General features: G+C 32.8%; 3 protein-coding genes across 4 annotated transcripts; all 3 read right to left on the minus strand.

Moving 5' to 3' along the window:
• Nucleotides 1-3163: 3163 nt before the first annotated feature.
• Nucleotides 3164-6471, minus strand: LOC149905246 (odorant receptor 13a-like). Its single transcript, XM_090106558.1, has 5 exons — nucleotides 5702-6471; nucleotides 5502-5601; nucleotides 5313-5417; nucleotides 4783-4938; nucleotides 3164-3217 (listed from the first exon to the last, which is right to left on the minus strand). Exons 1-5 carry the CDS (start codon nucleotides 6469-6471, stop codon nucleotides 3164-3166), a joined length of 1185 nt encoding a protein of 394 aa, XP_089962684.1.
• A 488-nt stretch (nucleotides 6472-6959) lies between these two features.
• LOC149905247 (cytochrome P450 6k1-like) lies at nucleotides 6960-13429 on the minus strand. Its single transcript, XM_090106591.1, has 10 exons — nucleotides 13375-13429; nucleotides 10335-10494; nucleotides 9815-10015; nucleotides 9370-9519; nucleotides 9008-9192; nucleotides 8701-8849; nucleotides 8263-8381; nucleotides 7963-8053; nucleotides 7449-7697; nucleotides 6960-7190 (listed from the first exon to the last, which is right to left on the minus strand). Exons 2-10 carry the CDS (start codon nucleotides 10491-10493, stop codon nucleotides 7018-7020), a joined length of 1476 nt encoding a protein of 491 aa, XP_089962717.1. The 5' UTR covers nucleotide 10494; nucleotides 13375-13429; the 3' UTR covers nucleotides 6960-7017.
• Nucleotides 13430-14201: 772 nt separating this feature from the next.
• LOC149905248 (cytochrome P450 6k1-like) lies at nucleotides 14202-20559 on the minus strand. Of its 2 annotated transcripts, XM_090106589.1 has the most exons (10): nucleotides 20484-20559; nucleotides 19703-19862; nucleotides 18907-19107; nucleotides 18192-18341; nucleotides 17214-17398; nucleotides 16911-17053; nucleotides 16588-16706; nucleotides 16165-16267; nucleotides 14658-14906; nucleotides 14202-14400 (listed from the first exon to the last, which is right to left on the minus strand). In XM_090106589.1, exons 2-10 carry the CDS (start codon nucleotides 19859-19861, stop codon nucleotides 14228-14230), a joined length of 1482 nt encoding a protein of 493 aa, XP_089962715.1. In that variant the 5' UTR covers nucleotide 19862; nucleotides 20484-20559; the 3' UTR covers nucleotides 14202-14227. The 2 variants fall into 2 exon arrangements, with proteins under 2 accessions (XP_089962715.1, XP_089962714.1); XM_090106588.1 differs by lacking the exon at nucleotides 20484-20559 and having other exon boundaries at nucleotides 19703-20235.
• Between the last annotated feature and the right edge of the window lie 1939 nt (nucleotides 20560-22498).

Raw genomic sequence — 22498 nt, forward strand, 5'->3', positions numbered from 1 at the left:
TTACTTTATTATAATTGCGTATTTAACTAAACAAGCAACAATAAACAGAGTTAATCTTTTATTCAAGAAAACTGAGTTAACTCAAAATTTACGTAAATTTTCATGTAAATTAAAGTAACTCAAAATAGCCAAAAAAACATTGTGATACAATATCATCAAAACCCCTGCAAATCAAAATGAGCAGTCCTAAATATCAACGAAATTTCAGCAAAACTTGATCAACTCCAAATAAGAAAATAAACTTACCTTATAAACTTCACGTAAACTCCTGCAACTTAAAATGTGCAACTTTTGAAACGTCCTTCACCTATGTCGATCGGGAATTAACTAAAAATGGTGGACTAGTCTACGGGCGGTGCGGGGCAAGGTCATTCAACTAAAGTAATGTTTCGCGCCATTTTTTCAAAATGGTGGACGATATTGTTACGTGAGTTATATCTCCGTGTAGGTACTCGATACGAGGATTTGAAAAGGCCATTAACTCAAAACGGGCACTTTTTGAGTTACCGGAGTCTTCATCTAGGGGTGCGATATGTAGTAGGTAAATAATAATATCAAACCTTTTTTATTTTTATTTAATACTTTTGGGTGTATTTTTCAATAAGAATCAAAGGAGCCCAAACTCGATAAAGTTGAATCATTTAATAACTTAGTTCCTATGTCAACTTCCGATTCCATCATCAAATCAGCTCTACGTTATAATTTTTCATCGCTATCCAATTATTTACATACGTATAGGTACGAAATTTCAGCTAAATCGCTAACCAGGAAGTGAATCAAAGTTACTTGCTAGATTTCATTAAAATCATCGAGATCAGACAAAACTGCTCATAAAACAAAAACTAGAGGGCCTATCCGAATAAAATTTTTATGGGACAAATTCGAAACTATTCCACATCAATCAAAATAAGAATCACGTAAATCGGTTCAGAAACATCGGCGTAATCGGTGTACATACATAAAAAAATATACCGGCCGAATTGATAACCTCCTCCTTTTTTTGAAGTGGGCTAAAAATGTCGGAAAGTTTCCAATCGTAGTACCTATGTATCTCCGCGGTTTTCAACAAAAAATATATAATTTTATTGAGCAGATAGTAGTTACCAGTTAGTATTATCGTTAGAGTATATAATATATATTCTATGGTTTTATAAAGCAATTGTTATCATTTGCATTTTTTTATTTGAGTGTGTAGTTCACGGGTCGGCTACTTTCAAAGTTTATAGTTGACTTTCCAAGTTTATAGTTGACTAGCTTTCCGCCCGCGGCTTCGCCCTCTTTGTCTAAAACCTAATAAATTGTATACTTACTAAAACCGTCCTCTTGAATCATTTTATCTATTAAAAAAAACTGTAGTTTTGAAGATTTAAGCATACAAAGGGACATAGGGACAGAGAAAGCGACTTCGTTTTATAGTGATCACAAGCACGCAATTTTTTTTGAGTCTTTTATAATGTTACCTACATAAAATATTACAAATATGTTGAATTTTACACATTTCATATTAGGTTTATTAGTGTTCCGTTCATTATTCACATCTATTGTATATTGTATATTATAAAAATATAAGCTTTAAGTGATTTTTGTGACCTTGCATGTCTCATATTTACCGCACTATTATTCTTCATTACACTCAATATGTAGGATAATGTACAGGTATAATTACATCAATTACTATATTTCTTACATATACATGTAAAAACCTTAGGTAAAAACAAATACATTATTTATATATTAAGAAACAAGTTTTGGATAATTGCAGCTAATCTACTTTAGAGAAGCCAAATTTTTTATTTTGAGGTAACTAATTATGTACTTTATATTTTTACAATTCTTTATCAAGATTTCAAGAGTTCGATTCACATATTTTTATGGTAGGAGGAAAAATTGAAATATGTTATTATTAGTCCATACAATGCGAAGATTTCTGGTCACAACTGATAGAAGTACCTGAACCCTGGGAAGTGTGAACTTTTCAGACCTATTATTGCTTAATGGTCTTAAAAGGTCTGCAAAGCAAAACGTTATATTTTAATTAGTCATATTTATAAAATTATTTAAGTATTAATAGAATATCTATTAATATGTCTCGTTGTGTACCTATAATATTAGATATATTCGAGTAAAAAAATCTTATCTATTTTGTATTGGTACATAATATGAGAATTTAGTTCAATATCAAATGATGTGTTCTCAAACAGATACAACTTAACCTATTTAACGATTTGGGGAGTCGTTGTTTTTAAATAAAATAATAAGTATTAAATTTATATAATTTATCAATATGGATTGCTTCTCATCAACGCAATTGAGAATCGTGACTATTCATTTTGTTTCTGGTGTGGCACTTATCGAAACAAGAATTTCATTCATAAACTGTGAAGTAGGTATGAAATGCAAATAAAATAACATTGTTTTCAAATTCTGACTCAGCTTTATTTTCAAACATAATACCTATGTAGGTGCAAAATATCGTAAAATTATCTTAACTAATTAACTACATAATGGGAAATTCTACGATTATTAAAATTCTTTGTCAAGCGTACAATGTTCTACAATCTAAGTATAAAGAATTCATGTAACTAGGTGCCTATTTTATTAATTATTACTAGGTGTCCCGCCCTGTTGCAACCATGGACGAACCGGGGGAAATAAAATATTTTCCTCACACAACCATCATCCTCATAAACGTTCGCATTTTTATACAGGGTGTCCCACTATTGGTATACTAAGCGTGAAGGAACTTGTAGTTTTGCATACACTGATCACGAAAAAAATACTTAAAAAACAAAATTACGTCAAAATTTTTTTGCTAAATTATTCCTGAAAATCCATGTTTTCTTCTCTGGCTTCGCGCAACCGGCATATATATAGCTTTGCTAATGTGAGCATTTTATCTATGAAAACATAATCTTAAACGATAGCTCACGCTGGTGGCAAAGGTGGTGGGTTGCTTGTAATGGGTGTAAGTACACATAGAGTTTTAAGACTTCATCTTTTTGAAAAAAAATGCGTCTGGAATTTTATAAGTATTTTTTACGTACTCAGCATATGCAAAACTATAACCTCCTTTGAGCTTAGTATACCAACAGTGGGACACCCTGTATACCTAAGTACCTAAATAGTATTATTCGCAGCTTAATATTATTGTACAAAATGTTAACTAAACCCATGCCGCATTCATAATATTATAAATTGCAAAGGATTGACGACACATCTGAAACAAAAAAAAGTGTGAGTAGGTTTCAGATATTAGATATACATAATACACCAATAATCAATATTACCTATATTGATTAGTGGACAAAATTTAAAATACACACTTGGTAAGGTATATTATTCATTCAGAAACAGAACTATTTATAATTTATTTTTATGAATTATTGGAATCTAAATAAATTCGTTCATTCAAATTATTTGTGGCTGACTGCATGATTAGTTATTATCTATGACTAGCTGTGCCGTTCGGTTTCACCCGCATTGCTTCGCTAATGTTGGTCTTAACGTGATGATATAATATAGCCTATAGCCTTTCTCGATAAATGTGCTATCTAACACCGAAATAATTTTTCAAATCGGACCAGTAGTTCCTGAGATTAGCGCGTTCAAACAAACAAACTCTTCAGCTTTATACTATTAGCACAGACCTGTTAGTATAAAGATTATTATGATAGAGACAGGTGTATTAGCGCTGTGATCACGTTCTCCGAGGACGTGATCTCGCGGAAAGAGGAGGCGGAGCGGGTTCGCGAGAGGGATCCTCACGCGGACCCGATCCGGCGCCGACGTCCTATTGGGCGTCGTCGTCGCGTTGCGGCTGATTTACGCGGCCGCAACCAGCCTCCTTGACGAGGGGCGCCGGGCAATGGAGTGGGGATTTAGTCCATTGTCCGGTGGGATGAGGCGGCGTGAGACGTGTTCCGCTCACGCCGCTCCATGAGGGTAGAGCTGGCAGGCTCTTAGCTTGTTTGGGCCCGGTGACGGGCTGCCGCTGATGGGGTCACGGATGAATTCTACACATACCCGTGGCCCCGTCGTTGATGCGGCTTGACGGAACACAGTGGGGTTTTGGTCGGTAGGAATCCGACATAACCCACGGCCTCTTCCCCAGAGGCCGTGGGTATCTATGCAAGATTTCCCCACTAAAAAAAAAAAAAAAAAAAAAAAAAAAAAAGGTGTATTAGCGCTACCTAGTACCTACCCATGGGGGTAACGGCCTTTTTATCATAAAAACTATATAATGTTTTTGGGTAATTTATTGTAATAGACAAGAAAGTATTGAAATATAATGTTAAGGAGGTATAAAAGTAATAAAATTCCGCAAAGGTATAAATTTTATGTCATACCACGGAACCCTTCTCTGCACATGTTCCAAGATCTAACACACACTTTACAAATTTACTTTATCGGTGAATAAGCATAAATGTTTTGTGATTTACATATCATTATTAGTGTTTTTTCGTTCAACATGAGTATGATAGTATGATAGGAAGTGACTCGAGACATTAAAATTTAACGCATTCATATGCTAGATTGGGACTTGATATCAGACATAAGATCGGCGATCGGCGATTCTCACGCCGATCTTATGTGGGGGAGCTTTTTCCTATGCGAGCTGGCCCAGTGCGTGTTCGTTTTCAATTTTTTAAAATGCAGTTTTATAGGTTTTAGGAAAAAAAAGTCAAAAGGCGTTATCGTTACGGTCAATCGTGGAATTTGCCTGGTTTTTAATAATATGTTAAATATGTAGATAATATCATTTCAGTTACTTAATTAACTTACCTCTGCAAAAGTGTCAAGACAAATTGGATAGAATATAGTGCGGATAACCAGCGGTATTGTTGTCCTTGTCAGCATGAATAGTATAATTTTTTTATTTTCTATACTTGTATTGTTCTCCCAACCACATGAGTAAATTGCTTGTCGCATCATTTCACTCTACATATGAAAAAAAGTTTAGTGTATTGTTGGTACAATTTAGAGTTCTTAAAAATCTACTGTAACCAAATGATAGTAACTTTACAATTATAAAAATTAAAGAAACTTTAATCGCGAACTTTCGGAGAGGGCGCCCCTGTGCACTGCAAAATTATTTCTTAAAATAAAACTAATAGATGATAGGCACATATTATTGTCCGAAACTCCTAGTTTTTGTTAATTGGTATATATGCAGTTAAAATTAAGATTTTTTTAAGCTGCAAAATCGTTCACCAGACTTTAGAAAATATGCCAATAAATAGTCAGGTGTTTTTATTGGAAATGGACATGAATCCATTTAAAGCCTCAATAAAATTATACAAAAATTCGACTACCGTTTCCATCAATTGATCACTGTAATAACAGGGAAAGTAAAAATGACAGAGAGTTCCAAAGAAAAACACTGTAAATTCCGCATTAAATTCATAACGTCGTAATGACTGAAACAAAAGTAAATCATGTTATTTATGATTTTATTAGCATGTTGTTATAACCTATTAAATTTGAGATGATATATTATGTACCTCAAATATTTGAAAAGCAGCCATGGGGATTAAAATAGTAGTTATTTTCAAATTGTACTCAAACATTACAGTAAATACATCCTGCACTTCCTTAACAAAACTGAAAAGTAAATTACGCCTTTACGTAGATAATGTTTGTATGTATTATCAGTAGTATTTGCCATTTGTTTATTTTAGTTGTTAATTATGTTGCATGTTACCTGTATATAGACGCCAGTTTAATGTTAATGTTCTTTAAATTTCTCTTAACGTCACTTCGATGACAATTTTCGTCAAAAATTTTCAGTATCCTTCGACTAAGCAGGTGAAGCTGACCGCACGAGTGTAATACGAAAATGGGCGCCAAGGGATCAAAACCAATGTACATCGAGCTCGCAAATAAAGCAAATAACGATGTCACAAGAAATAAGAGGCAATAAACAAACGGCTCATACTTATGATCGTTAATAAATTGGGGATAAGTCATATCAAACATCGGAACCAATGTAAACTCTCCGTTAATATATGAACATACCATAGAATATAAAGCTTTAGAGGGAAATACTAAAGCCGTGTATCCAGCTATGAAACACCAAATTACACAGATGCTTTTCCCCTTTTGCGAATATTTAAGTATAACGGATTTATCCTCTTTCGGGAAATGCTGCGCCGCTTCATAATCTTCGTCCATTGTTTGTATCAATCTCATAATAGAGAGACGGTGGTGATAGAGAATTATTAACTTAAACACTATTATAGTTGCGATGATAGTCATTAATACATTTTTAGTAGCTTCACTGTAATTTTGTTTGGGTATATCGTGAAAAATGATTGAATAAGTAAGGAATACAAAACAAAAACAGCTGACGAAAACATAAACCCAAGTATTAATTTTATGCCAAATATCATAAGTAGCATAGGGACTAGATCGGCCGATTTTCAGAGCAATATTTGCAATTTTATATTCCCGATTAAATTTTAGTGTTGACATTGTGTTCAACTTAACTCTTTGTCTTTCTAAATTGAACTTCTAAAATATTATGAAGCCTGAGAATTTGTATCTGATACTGACAACGATAATCTTTTTAATACAATTCACTTCATATACTGTCAATCTTTCCATGGATATAAAAGCACATATTAAAAATGATACTGATTGATTGACTGTCTTCGTTAGGCAATAAACATGTATTTTCCTGTAGGTAGACTATAATGGACATGCTGATGAGGAAATTACACATATCATATCACTTTATATAAAAAGAGCGTGTATGCCGAGCACTCGTGTCAGAAGTGAAACTTCTTTGGCAAAATTCAAAGATAACAAAATCGTCGCCTTACTCTGTAACCGTGACGTGACGGTATTTCTATGACGCGACCATGAAATTTTACTCTCAACGCGTCTAAAGAAGTTTCACCTTTTTATTATGCGTGAAATAGGATATTTTTAAAAAAGAAAACACATTCACATAGCTGGATTTTATTTCATGAAAATATATGTACTACTAAAAACCTTGTAAAAAATTCAATCATTTTACTAGTTTCTTGGAATAAATTGGAGATTAACAGTTTGCCCTGGAGCCAAAATGAGACTGTGCTTATCAAATTCAATTTCGTCAGGTTTCGGTCCGTTGGGTAAAGGTACAATTTTGAAATTCATTATTAAGTAGGCGAGTGCGTGCCGTAGAACTATGAGGCCGAATCTTTTTCCTGAAATAAATAAAGATAGGTAAATTAGTGTGAAAGGATTCCAAATAATATAATATTCAATGATTTCAAATAATCTATAGGTCTAGTACGTAATATCGTACTATGGTCTCAGTCTCCTGACGTTATTGTACTAGTAGTAAATTATCTGATTATGAATCGGATCATCGGTAATTAATAAATATTACAGTAAGAAGCAAAGAAAAACTTAAAATTAATATCAATCTATAATAATGATTGTAAATAAATAGTAAAACTAACCGATACAATTCCTAGGTCCTTCGCCGAACGGCATAAACGTAAATGGCTTAATATTCTTTTCGTTTTCCGGCAAGAATCTATCGGGAAGGAATTTCCTCGGTTCCGGGAAGAGGTCTTCGTCGTAATGCATGCCGATACCATTGACATAGACCGGTGTTCCCGCGGGAATGGTTAGTTTGTCGTCCACTTGGTAATCCTTTGCTGCAATACGATCTAGCCAACCAAGAGGTGCATATTTTCTGAGACCCTCTGGAATAAAAACAAGGGTAAAATTATTACACTATGTATTTGGGATTTACTTAAATAACGATAAATGAAACTTCTTTCGTTGGGGAAGCTATTCCAATTTTGCTATTTACAAAATTCGATATTGATTTTTTTTCTATTCAATAATTATTATTAGAAGTATTATAAAAAATTTTGCTTGGATTGAAGCTAACATTATCTCACAGTTCTTTATTCCTAGATTTAATAAAAACCTGTTGTTTTAGTTTAAACTTTGGAATACACATACCTTTTATAACACAGTTAAGATACACCAGTTCGCCGAGCTTTGTCAAATCTAATTCACCTTCGACTTGTGATATCTCTTCATACAACTTATCCTAGAAAACATTTATATAATATAATAACAGATGTTTGTTTCCTGGCTTAAATACAACAGATAACATTGTCAATAAATATATCTAAAATGAGATACGAAATTGCTATTCAAATAGAGTATTCTACTATTCTGGAGTTCTCACAAAATAAAGAGCCTATAAGTAAATATATATAAGTTTGAATAATCAATAAATAAAAAAAGGTTATTTACCTGCAATTCGGGTTGGAAGGCTAGTTCGTAAATGGAAAACGTTAAACTAGATCCAGACGTGTCGAAGCCCGCAAATAGGAAGAGAGCAGCTTGCGCCACTACCAAGTCATCACTCATGTCTATGAAAAAGTTAATACCAAATTACGTTTATCTTTTAAATAGTAGTTTATGAAGTATGAATTTTATTACCGATTTAAAGATCTTTATAACCAAAAAAAAAATTATAGTTCTGGTAGGACTTACCTGTTAAAAGAAAATCGATCAAAACAACAGATGCATTTAATGAAATTGCTCCAAGTGTTATTCTTTGTTGTTACATCTTGATAAAACTGAATTTTAGACAATAAGATGAGTAAGAATAAGTTAATTTAAGAATGTCATTACCAATGGAAGAGAAGTGCGTGCGTCTTAATAATTTAGTAGGTAGTAAAAAAGTACCTTGTTTATCATTTTCTTTAAGGGTCAGCAGAGCATCCAGCAAATCTCTTGGGCTACTTAAATCTTTTAACTCTTCCCTTCTCTGTTTCGATGCAATCCCTAGAACTTTTTTGAAGTAATCTGTAGCCCATTTAGGGAATACAGTAAATCTGTAAATTCATACAAACGCTATTAATAGATGATAAAAAACCAATATTCTATTCTGCTGAATTTTACTAAAATTTTACAATTTACAATCAACGCCAAATATTTCTGTATGCCAATTGTAAGTAAGTTATGGGATATTTCACGATAAATAAATATCTACCTGAAAATATCCACTAATTCAGGAAAGAAGAATACACTGCTCCAACAAAGACCTCTGTACCAGTTAAATTCCATAAAAGCTTTAGTGACCAGCCTCATGGAATCTTCGCCAGTGAGAATAGCATTCGTCTTTACACCAAACGCGGCAGTTCCAATAATATCAGTGGTAAAGTCCGTTAACAGATACTGCAAATATCATGAAAATATCAATGATTTGTTATTTCTTTTACCAAAACGATTCAATAAGGCGGATCCACACAGAGCGAGAAGCTTTGCGAAGTAATTGCTACGCGAAGCAGCTCGGTTTGTGCGGATGTATCTCGGCCTAGGACATCCCGTCAAAGAAATGTATAAATTACTCACTCTAAGATTGATTTTACTATTGTCTTCGGAAGTTTTTAGTACATGTATCAAATCTTTTGACTTCGATGTAAAAAGATCCTGTAAGGCCTTCAGTTTGGAAGCAGTAAATACGTTGGTTAAATGGCGGCGTACCGATGACCATTGTGGATCCTGTAATAGTGAAAATGTATTTATTTAAGTAAACAAATCGAATTATATGAGCATCCTCGTGTATGTATCTCCTCGTCTATTACGCTTTCTCATGAAGTCGCCAGTTAAGGCGACTTCATGCTATGATAATACAATATCATATACATCAAGCTATGATAATACAATATCGATAGAAGACTCGAATGAATAGGGGAGGGATATACATATTACAGTTTGGCTTTCATGTGATAATGTGAAGTGTACACGTATGAGTATACCTACTAAGTTTAATAAAGAGATAAATATTAAAGCAAACCTTTATGGTGAACAAATTAAGTCCTCCAATAGGATCGGAAACGCCAGAGCTTGTAAATCTGTCTCTAAAATTGGCCGCGTCTTTAACGAGGACATTTCGCGCCAACTCCGGGGAATTAATAAGAAGAACCGGTCGCCAGAACCACCACACCCCTGTGTAGGGTGATTTGAACTTTTGGTACATGTCTATCATCCATATTGTCTGAAAATAGAAAGAAGAAGTATTGGAAAATTGAATTGGTAGGTAGGTATAGGACATTACATTTTAACATATAATTTTAAACATTGGATACGTTTGTAAAAGTAAGAAGCAAAAAGCATTACTCTACTCATTATTATAAATGTCAAAATATCTAATATGCATACCTAAGTTACCTAATATGCATTCATTCATTATTTATCCACCGATTAAATAGGAGTGATTGTGTATGGAGAGCTATGAAACAATTGCATGTTCCATAAGCTTTATACTAACTACTGCGAGTTTCTTTTATTATTCCATTATATAGGATATTTCTTACGGGGTTCTGTCGCTGCAGGAAGGTGAGGCTCCCCATGACGGGGTGCGGCGGTAGGTGCGGCACCCCGCGCTTCGCCCAGTACTGCCGCACGCGCGACCAGCGCACGTACAGCCATGTTAGAGCACATATCACAGCTAAAATAAGCAGTGTTCCGAACATTCTGCAAAGATATTGTGTATTGTGATCAAAAAACTATAAATAACTATAGTAACCTCATGGGTTCCTAATTGGTTTCAAAACTTTCGCAAATTATTATATGTGTCTGACTACAATTTAATCTATCAAATTTAAAAATACTACTAAGATATATAATAGATAATAGTAAGTACCTAGGTATCTTATACTATCAAATCACTGCAGTTGTGAATATAAATCTAACTACCGATTGATATGAGGTTTAAGATATTTTAGGTGATATCACTACAGGTGCTCAGATACGAAACCTATCTATGTCTTTACATATAATACCTACATAATACATAATATAATAAAACAGTCACCAGCACATTTCTAAACAATGAATATAAAAGGATAAAAATATTTTTTTCTGTTTGTATTTGCCACGTAAAAATCTGGCCAGTGGATTATGCGTGATTGAGGCGTTTAATTCACTTATTAAATTCACCTTATATGTAACATTTTCCACATATAACCGGAGGATAAAAAAAATTACGAGATTGTGATAAATTGAGGCGCCTCTCGGATGTTTTTTCTGTTAAAATAAATACCTAGCTGACGATACGGTCTACTATCTGAAGTTGTTACAAATGCCTTTTCTTATAAAATCCACGAAGCAGCTACAATATATTGTAGGCAGTCCACGAAAGCGAAGCGCGGCGGTAAGCTAGCTTTTATCTCGCGGCTTCGTTTCTGATACAAATATCCAGTTCTCCTTTTCACTACACAAACTCACAAGAATAGCCTTATTCGGTGATTCTATATGAATATTATTATACATATTAAAATTTTCAATTCAGAAGTCGTTAAGTAATTAAATGTGCGTGTGTGCAGTTGTGTTGCGGGCAAAGAGATAAAAATTACGGTTAGAGAAATTTTTTCGCAAAAGAATACAATATATGAAATCACTTACAGAAAAATATAAGTATTTACAATCATGTACCCGTAAGTACGACTGACAATAGAAACAAACAAAAATAACAACAAATTGAGGGTAGTTAATATAAGCATAAATTGAAAGTACCTAACCTCAAGACATTTTAAGATAGAATGCACAGAGTACCTTAGTAATTTAAGGTAATATTATAAGTTAGTGACGTAGAATGGATCAAACGATGATTAATTAATTTGTAAAAAAGAAATAATACCTATACCTACTATAATTGTAAAATAAAATATAATATTTCATGCTTGTCGCATTTACAACATTGTACTAAATTATTGATGCTCATATTGAGTGTCCTATCAAAGGTCGATACCTAATCTTCATTCGATATTCGATAAGCGCTCTTCCAAAAATTTAGCAAGGAGATATTATCATAATTAAATAACCTTGTCCTTGACGTTGTTTACGACGTTGTCTATTGCTACTTAAATCTTATACTTAGGATTTATAAAATCTTATAACTTTCTCAAATTTTTTTTCTCAATCTAGCATTGCACGGATAGGTATATAAAATTGTAACACGTCGAACATTTTAAGGTGATGATTCATGATATCTACATGCATTTTGAAGGTGAGTAGGTACTCGCAAACTCACGTACTCGCAAATAGATAATACAGCACCTAAATCTGTATTAAAAAAATATTTGCCTGTCTGTTGATCTGTCTATACGAATCTAAACAACTTATCACACCGAAACTACGGGTTCATGAAATTTGGTGTACTTAAAGTTCTAAGTTTGTAAGTAGCGTGTTATTTTTTTTTCTTTATATTCAGAGATGGCTGAATTGCAATAGGGGGTAAAAGTCCTATGGAAATCTACTGTCTAATTGATGATGTCAACTGTGTTGTTGTTCATCGACGACGACACAAATACCTACACTTGTTAGTACATACTATCTCGATGACAGCAACAGCCTTTTTCAAGAATGTTACGTTCTTTAGTTTGTGGATTTTTTTGTATTAGGTAAACTAGATAAGTTCTAAAACAGTAGATATTAAAAATTCATTCTCCAACGAAAAACTACCTTTCTTTATCTTCTATTCTTTATTTATCACATTCATAAACTATATTTTTTATGGACACCGGTTAGCTAGTTATTGCACGCCTCATAAGCGAAGCGTTGAGGTGGGTACTACTGTCACTTCGCGCAAAACATCTGATTTTTCAAACTTAAAATGTCTTTATGTATCATACATTGCACTTGTAAGATAATACATACACACACATATTAAGAAAAAACACTATTTTTAACGTTCATGATATTTTTGATGTCATTTTTGTTATTTAAACTAGTTAAAAAACAGTTTAAAAAAGTTCTGTCTTGGACGTCCGTGTGTCTGTATGTGCGGATCCTTTTTCTTGTTAACACGATAGCGACCGAAATACTTTACTAATCGAGTCTTTTTTTTTCTCTTACGCTTGAGTATGCTCAGGAATAGAACCCTTTCATTTTTCAGGGTCTGATTCGATGTGGTTTAATTGTTATTAAATAAACAAAAATAATAATTAATAAATATTTATTAAAAAAAATTATGAGGCGTGCACTTTTGGATTTTCCAAATTATTTATTATTATCACCTATTTTAAAAATTGATTCATAGATCAATCTGAATACCTATCTAGTATAGTTTTGACGAAGTTGGTGATATTTTATTTTAAATAAAAAAATGTATAAACCTAAAAATATATTTACAGGACATCGACTCAATATTGTAGATCTAAAATATTATTTTTATTTACTTTGCATGTTTTCTAATACCAATTCGCAGATTATTTTTCACACATGAGCCAGTAAATATCATAGTTACGTTTTATTTTTAATTTTTATAATTATACTTACTTACAAGTTTTATTAACAACACTATTTTTTTAAATCGTACACAAAACATAAACAAAATGTTAAAAAAATACATACATGGCAAATAATTATTGCTGCTAAACACTGCTAAACACTGACACTTCTGAATTGCATCAATCCATCGCAAACAATATCATACTATCATCAAAAACTTTGTACTATACATATTATTTAAATGTTATCAAATTGTTTAAAATATATCATGTACTCAGGGCACTAAGCAAAACGACAACCAAAAGATCTAATGTATCACCTACGTATTATCTTGTCTTATTGAAGTGTACTCTGCAGTGCTGAGATTTTTTGTAAATTTATTTTTTAAAAATCAAACCACGTTTAGTTTGCCTAACCTTGACTTTTAAAGATTATAGTAGCTAGACATTTTAGCCGATGTTTTCAATATCTAATATTGATCATATTTTTTGCCTCAAGGTTTGTGTTTATTTGTCTACTCTTAATTATTTATATTGTCAATTATTATAATTAACTGAACCAACAAGGGGTAAAAGGGGAGAATCTGTAGGTTTAAAAAATTCTACTGTTAATTTAAACAAATAGGTAATGTAAAGTTATCACAACCTAGGGATTGTTGTAATAAATATGAATGATATTAGGATGTCACCATGTTGCATTCACAAGTTTTCTAAATTAGGTACTCCACATTCGCATTTACTAAAATTCGCTATGAATACCATACAAAATCAGTGTTTATAATGTACCTACATAGATATTAATGTGTAGTAGTAGTCATTTCCTACACCTATCATTTTTCGAGTAGTGAACTAAATAGAGGACGAGGGACATAATAATACGAAATACTTAGGTATCACTTAAAAACTTTATTCTGAAAAATAATTATACATTTATAAAGATCATACATTTAATTATAAATAATGGACATAAACACATTTTAACGTCTAGGGATAAAATTAATATGAAGTATTTCTCCTGGTAAAATGAAAAGTGCCCTTTTGTCGTATTCCAAGTCGTTAGGTTTCGTTGCGTTTTCTACCGGACTAAGTTTATATTTTAATACCATGCTCGCTAAAGCATGCCGTACTGTTACGAGACCGAATCTTTGCCCTGAAAATAAAATAAACGTTACTTATCTTAAAATAGCACACTATAAAAAATATTTTTGAATACATTTTCAATTTACCATTCTCTAAAAATGATAAGTACATAGTCAGTTTAAAATAACAAATTACAAGTATTTACATAATATTGCAAAGTATATTTAAAGACTAGGTAATGGTATGAGACATAAATATTTGCAGCCTTTTTGCAAAATCTTTAGGAATTAATGACATCAATTATAGTCCTATTAAAAAAAATCTTACCAATACAATTCCTAGGTCCTTCTCCAAACGGCATGTACGTAGCTTGCTTAATATCTTTTTCGTTTTCTGGCAAGAATCGTTCTGGACGGAATTCCTTAGGCTGCGGGAACAGACCTTCATTATAATACATGCCAATAGCGTTGATGTAGACCGGCATACCAGCGGGAATGGTTAGCTTGTCGTCGATTTTGTAATCCTTTGAGGCAACTCTATCTAGCCAACCCATTGGAGTATATTTCCGAAGGGCTTCTAAAATTTGTGGATTTGTTTAGTACGGTTTTAGTGTGTAAAATGTGTATATTATGAAGAAAGGTTCATGAGTTAATAAAGTAATTAATAAATGGGTATAAATATATCAATTATCAACGAACATCTAAGCAATTATATTCCTGGAGCAATCTACAGAATAAATTTATTCCAATATATATATATACTAGATCCGAATAAAATTATGATTGAATATTCATTATGCCTTAGGTATACAATATATCAGTTTTTTCTAAATCCTAGCTAAATCTCTAAATGTTGTTATAATGTATTTTCTATATAATTATACTTTCCGCCTTATCGTGCCACATACGTCAATGTTTGCAAAGATTAATTTTTATCTCGTAAGAATAACGAGTACTTTTATCTTTAAATAATATATCTCAAAATAACGTGTTATTTCTGAATCCATTAAAACCATACAGTTATTGTATTCTTTAAGCTCTACCGCTAATCATCTATAAAATCTAAATCTTGAATGGTATCACAATTATAATTAGATTATAATTATATTTATCGCTCAAAACCGGCGGTACAGAGATTTCTAATCACATATCATTACCAATGTAAAAAACTGGTTATTATCGAATATATTTAAGTCTAGTATAAAATATAAATCTGTAGGACTTAATATTTGCGACAGATTTGTGTTGGTTTGTAGACTACAGAATATCATTATAAAAAGGAAGAGTTTGTTTGCTTGAAGTACTGGTCTTATTTGAAAAATTATTTCAGTGTTAAATAGCCCATTTATTGAGGAAGGCACTAGGCTATACAGGGTTACTTGTAAAACACCAGCAACCTCGCAGGACAAGATAGCTAACATCATAAGTAACAACATTTGTTCTACGACTTTTGATAATTTGTTAGATTTAATTTTGTATAATTTAATATTGTATAATTTAATATTGTAAACTCTACGCGCATCCCAAAAATTACGTAAACAAGAAGCGAACGAGAGGGGGAAGGGGGCGTCGTGTCGTCCTTTCGATAATGAAATCATTTAAAAATAATTTATTGCGTTATGCCATAATAGTCGTAGAAGAAATGTTGTTACTTATGATGTTACAGTTAGCTATCTTGTCCTGCGAGGTTGCTGGTGTTTTACAAGTAACCCTGTATATCATCACGCTAAGACAAACAGGAGCGAAGCAATGTGGGTACAGCTAGTATAATATATACGAGTAGGAAAGAAAAATGCAGAAAATTCTGGAATATACAATCTTATTGAAAAAATTACCTTTAATAATGCAGTTTAGAAACTGTAATTCAGCAAGTTTTGCTATATCAAGACCGTCTTCATTGTCATTTTTGACTTGAACTAATTCTGCATATAGTTTATCCTGAAAAAAGAAAATTATCTATATTCTAGGACATGAATTTTCACCGATGCATTTGTTTTTCAATAAAACAGGGATAATTGGGATATAATATGTTTTCTGCTATTTTATGGAATTGTTACTTAAAGTCTTCTTAAATTGTTAACTCAATCAAGCCAAGCATGTGATAAAATTTTGTTAATGATGAGATGGAAGACTTTCTTTAACTAAAGAAAAACCCAGGATGCCCTTTGATAATTCTTTAAATCACTAAATCGTCGGTACTTTTGTCGGAAATTCTCTTAAATGTTTCTTTCTGAACAATTTCTTAATAAATAGTTTACCTGCATTTCAGGTCGGAATGCTAATTCATAACACGCGAAGCTTATGATGGAGCCAGAAGTCTCAAACCCACCAAATAGTAACATGGCTGCATTTGCTACTATTATATCATCGGAAACGTCTGGAAACGTATTCGAGCATATAATATACATTTATTTGTCTTTTTAAATTGACCATATTTGAAACAATATTGAAAAGCCAGTCAAAAGTGCATCGTTATTAAAAATATCTGAAAAAATGTAACTTTAATAATTACTGAAAAAAAAATGTATTGAAAATGTGATATTATATTCTTAATAAAACTGAGTATTAATTATTCCTTTACCATCCTTATCTTTAAGGCTGAGAAGCGCATCAAGTAAATCCTTTGGGTTAAGTAAATCTCTGTTTTCCTCCTTTCTCTGTTCCGATGCGATTCGTAAAACTTTCCTAAAGTAATCTGTAGCCCATTTAGGGAATAATGAAAATCTATAGATAAATAAGAATATTAAATTAAAACAAATATATAAAAAAGAATAAATACAACGTACCTATGCAAAATTGAGTTCTAGGAAATATAATACACATTTTGAGAGTTATATTTGAGACGTTATAATCGAAGTCTATAGAAACAACAAAGTATTTTTACCTAAAAATATCCACAAGTTCTGGTATAAAGAAAATACTGCTCCAACAAAGACCTCTATATAAGTCGAAATTCATGAAGGCTTTAGTAACAACCCTCATGGGATCTTCCCCTGTGAGGGTGGCGTTCGTTTTGACACCAAAAGCAGCTGTACCAATTATATCTGTCGTATAGTCTGTGAACAGATTCTGGGAAGAAAATTGGTCGTAAGAAAATTGGTGGTAATATGAAACTGTAAATTGCGAAAATGTATTTATTTGTTTAGGTATCTGTTTTTCACGGCGCAAAAATCTCGCAAACTTTCGCTCACAAGTGAGCGATTTTTATTCGATTTTTGTGTCTGGAGATTATTCAGACTTAAGACCTTAGAGGCTACTTTTATTTTTTATAAGCTACTTTTTCCGTGAAACGTCTCCTTTTCATGGTAATTTCCTTTGACACCGAGGGCGAAGCCGCGGGCGGAAGGCTATATTTTTGCACGCCTCATAAGCGAAGCGTTGAGGTGGGTACTACTGTCACTTCGCGCAAAACATCTGATTTTTCAAACTTAAAATGTCTTTATGTATCATACATTGCACTTGTAAGATAATACATACACACACATATTAAGAAAAAACACTATTTTTAACGTTCATGATATTTTTGATGTCATTTTTGTTATTTAAACTAGTTAAAAAACAGTTTAAAAAAGTTCTGTCTTGGACGTCCGTGTGTCTGTATGTGCGGATCCTTTTTCTTGTTAACACGATAGCGACCGAAATACTTTACTAATCGAGTCTTTTTTTTTCTCTTACGCTTGAGTATGCTCAGGAATAGAACCCTTTCATTTTTCAGGGTCTGATTCGATGTGGTTTAATTGTTATTAAATAATCAAAAATAATAATTAATAAATATTTATTAAAAAAAATTATGAGGCGTGCACTTTTGGATTTTCCAAATTATTTAAATTTTATTTGCGCAGCGAGCAAATAAACAACTTACCCGCAAATTTATTTTAGTTTTATCCTTCGAGGATTCGATCCGTTGGATCAATTCGTTAGATTTTGTATCATATAAGTTTTGGAAAGCTTTTAGTTTTGAAGCCGTAAATACCGTAGTTAATCGGCGCCGAATTATAGACCATTGTGGTTCCTGTAAAAAATAAATCAATTAATTATAATATATCGTTCTTATAAAGATTTTTAATAAATAATCCTGCAAAAAATATTACATAAGAAGTGGATAAACCCGCTGACGCAATCTAATTTTGCCACGATACAACCTCAACAAAATTGCATGCTATAAGCATAGTGAACAGAATAACAAATTCGTTCTGTTTACTGTGCTATAAGCGTACACTTCTGTCATCATTTTTTTATAATCAAACGAATTCAATTGATAATTCATTCAGATCTTGTATACGTCGTGGCCATATCGTAGATTTGCTCATTTCATTAAATGATTGATCATTTCACGAAATGGTCTCATTTCTAGCAAATCTACGATATGGCCACGACATATACATGTACTTTGAATATAATAAAAAAGCAAATAATAAAAAATCAAAATAATTATTAACGGTTTAATCCCAGTCAGTTTTTATTTATGTAAGTGCGCATAGATATTATGCGCAGTCGTCTATTATGATTTAATGAGTATTATAAGAGTAACTGCACATTGGATATTTGCATAATATTTCGGGGGCAAATATACGAACCTTAATGAAGGATATATTAAGAGATCCAATGGGATCCGATGCGCCAGATCGCATGAACCTGTCCCTAAAGTTAGCGGAGTCCTTTATGAGTATATTGCGAGCTAATTCTGGGGAATGGACGATAAGAACTGGTCGCCAGAACCACCACGCTCCTATGTATGGTGCGTTGAATTTCTGGTATAATTCTATCATCCATACTGCCTGAAAAACATAAAATATGATAATCTATCTCGCGAGATTGATCCGTCGGAAATTCAATACAAGACCTTACCTGAAAATAATATAAAATACAATACAAAAAAACGAGTGGCACTCGGGAACTGCCGCGGTAAAGCGCATAGCATGCCTTCAAGCCATGGTTTTTGGAGCGTGAGGATTTTTCGTTACGGAATTTCTCGATTCGGTCCCCGCGCTCAAGGCCCGCGATAGAAGCTATGCAATAGCTTAATAACTTTTAAAATAATACAGAAAAGCAGTCTAATAAAAATAATTGTGTTCCGTAAAATATCACTACAATTTAACACATTACTTTTGGGTAGATTATAATATAATCTATCTAAATATGCGATTACTCAAGAGTGAAAAGCTGCGGGGTCTATGCGTGATTGTTTAAAAAGTAAAACTATTGTTAAAGAAATTCCACCATACATTTAGTCAAAATGGTGTTTTTTTTTTAATTTTCTTGATTTGAGATTTGTTTACAATCTCTCGTTAAAACAATCATCATACATACACAGTATATATGTATATCATACTAGTTCTATTTCAGATAACAAAAGTTTGGTAAATTTCTTACGGGATTCTGTCGCTGCAGGAAGGTGAGGCTCCCCATGACGGGGTGCGGCGGCATGTGCGGCACCCCGCGCTTTGCCCAGTACTGCCGCACGCGGGTCCAGCGCACGTACAGCCATGTTAGAGCACATATCACTAATATGCCAAGAAGTTTCCAAAACATCCTGAAAAAGGTATATGTCGCCGTCATCTAGTAGAATCTGCTAATTGATTGAATGACTTGCTGCCTACTGAATTAAATGTCGACATTTTATTGAATGACTAGGCCGCACGTTGATTTAACAAGGTTCAGTCAACGTTCAACCAGTTAGCGGATTATAACATAGCTCTTGGAACAGAGAACTCTTCTTGCTCGCTAATTTGGCGTTGAGTGACGCTTGTTAGATCAACGTTCGGCCTAGTCATTCAATTGAATGTCGTCATTCAATAAACGCGCTAGTCATTCAAACAAATAGTAGATTCAACCAGACGACACTCGACAGCGACATAATATATTCTGCTTTAGAGTGGGTTTACAAAGTGCAATTAATATGCTAAATATAAGCAATTTTTTTTGAGTTTATTAAAGGCTTGTTAGTTTTAAGTAAAATTGAGCTCACACAAAATTTTAAGGACAACTGTATTGTACTACATTAATTCGGATTTCGGCCCCTAAATCAAATAGGTACCGAGTAGGTATCTATCATTCTTATTTAAGAAATTAAATACTTAAAATAATTATAGGATGTTTGTATTTATTTATCTTAGATTTCCATTTCCGAAAATCTTGAAAGAATTGTACTCACCTACTTCAGAGAACACGGAGCTAATTATCGTATCAATTTTAAGTAAAGGAATAAAAATATGTCCACGGTTATAAATACGTTTTCTTGTAAACTGCATTATTTAAGGTAATCCCTTAATCATAATCTTTATCTACCATAATATTATCATTACTTTATCTGAGTAATATAGGTGCAGTTGCCTAACCTGGCAGACGTTTCTGAATTTACCAAGAAAAAATATAATTATGTAGGTACCTAGTTACTTCACTTTATTTTTCCAACTGCTAAAACCGGGCTTCTTATCAAATGCGAAGCTCTTCGTTCACTATTTCGATGTGCAGTGAAAAATCAGTCCGTCAGACTCAGACCGTCACCTAACTGACCTTTAATTTGATATATTCCATCTTTACTATAAACAAAAAACCAATTCATACAAGGTCAGACAATTCAAAAAATTAACACGTCTGGTAATTTATAAAAAAACTGTGTTTTGATTCTGTAAGAATGTCTTAATAAAACGTTTTAGTGCTGAATGTCGATTTAAGTATGTCAAAGCGTGGTAAGAGATAAATGCAAGCGAAAAATATATCGAAATATGGGCTATGGGCAATTTATTTAAAAAATAATATTACTCACTTATTTTTAAATTTTAATCTTCCCTATTTATATAATAAAAAAGTTTAAGGATGCCTTATAATAGGAAAAAGAAGAAAGAAGGCTGTCAATTTTTAACCGACTTCAAAAAAAAGGAGGAGGTTATCAATTCGGCCGGTATGTTTTTTTTTTTTTTTTTTTTTTTATGTATGTACACCGATTACTCCGTGGTTTCTGAACCGATTTACGTGATTCTTTTTTTGTTCGATGCGGAATGGTGTCGAATTGGTCCCATAAAAATTTTATTCGGATAGGTCCAGTAGTTTTTATTTTATGAGCATTTTTGTCTGTATTTGTAAATGTTGCAAGTGCAAGTTTGAAGTCGGTTGTTTTTAACGCAGTTATCGACTTGTTATAATAATTAAAACGGTTGATAAAAAAAACAAATTTTTACACAGACGAAGCCGCAGCAAAGCAAGTTGTACTATGAACAACATCAACCCATATATTATATTCCCGCTGCCTGTTCCTGTGACCGGCCAGAATCCACCACGCTGGCCAAGTGCGGGTTAGTGGATATCACCTGTCATAAAAAGAAAGTAATTGTGCGACAATGTATACAAATTTTTTATTTTTTTTTCTTGCACGCTCGTCCGGTCTCAAACTCCCAACCGCTTTAAGTCTGAGGTTCAAACCACTGAACTAACGCTGCAGCTGTTCGTAGCAGACAGCAGTACGTAGGTATATTGAACTGTTGTTTCTAATTTCGTTAACTCAATGAGAATTTGAATGTGAAATGTCTTCTAGCTGTTTATTATAGCTGGTCTTTATCGTTTCATCCAAGTATTAAAATATACCACGACTATGACAAAAAAATACTAAGTTTATTATCTTAAGGTAAATAATTTATATCAACTTCATAACATAGGATAGGTCAATAATTATAGTAAGACACTTATTGGATGCATGCCGCAGCCCGCAGTACAGATAACAAAAATTATAGTGATAACAATGCAATCACAAATCATAAAAACATTACTACGCCAATGAGTAACTATACACATGATATATGTATATCTATTTAGTATTTAGGTACTCGTACTACTAAAATATCCAGCAAGGTGTACATGTTAGTCAAAACTCATTTGCGGTCAAAACCACTTCTGACTGCAAAAAGTGAAAGTTTTTGACCGACGCGACCGCGACGTCCTCAGACTGATTTCGGTAGTCAAAAGTAGTTTTGACTTGTAATGAGTTTCGACTGTAACATAATATAACACATCACAGCCAAGTAGATAGTTTCTTGATTAATGGGTGCCGTTTCATAAATCTATCTAACCGTATAGTTAAATGAAATAATAGTGTATCGATCGAAGTAAATCGAAGATTAGGCTATTAATTATGAAACGACTGATTTAACCAGATGGCTCTGATATATCTAC

This window comes from Colias eurytheme, chromosome 10 (genome assembly GCF_061535395.1).
Source record: "Colias eurytheme isolate Ceu_HAF_F1 chromosome 10, ilColEury1 Martin Lab GWU primary, whole genome shotgun sequence".
Taxonomy (NCBI): domain Eukaryota; kingdom Metazoa; phylum Arthropoda; class Insecta; order Lepidoptera; family Pieridae; genus Colias; species Colias eurytheme.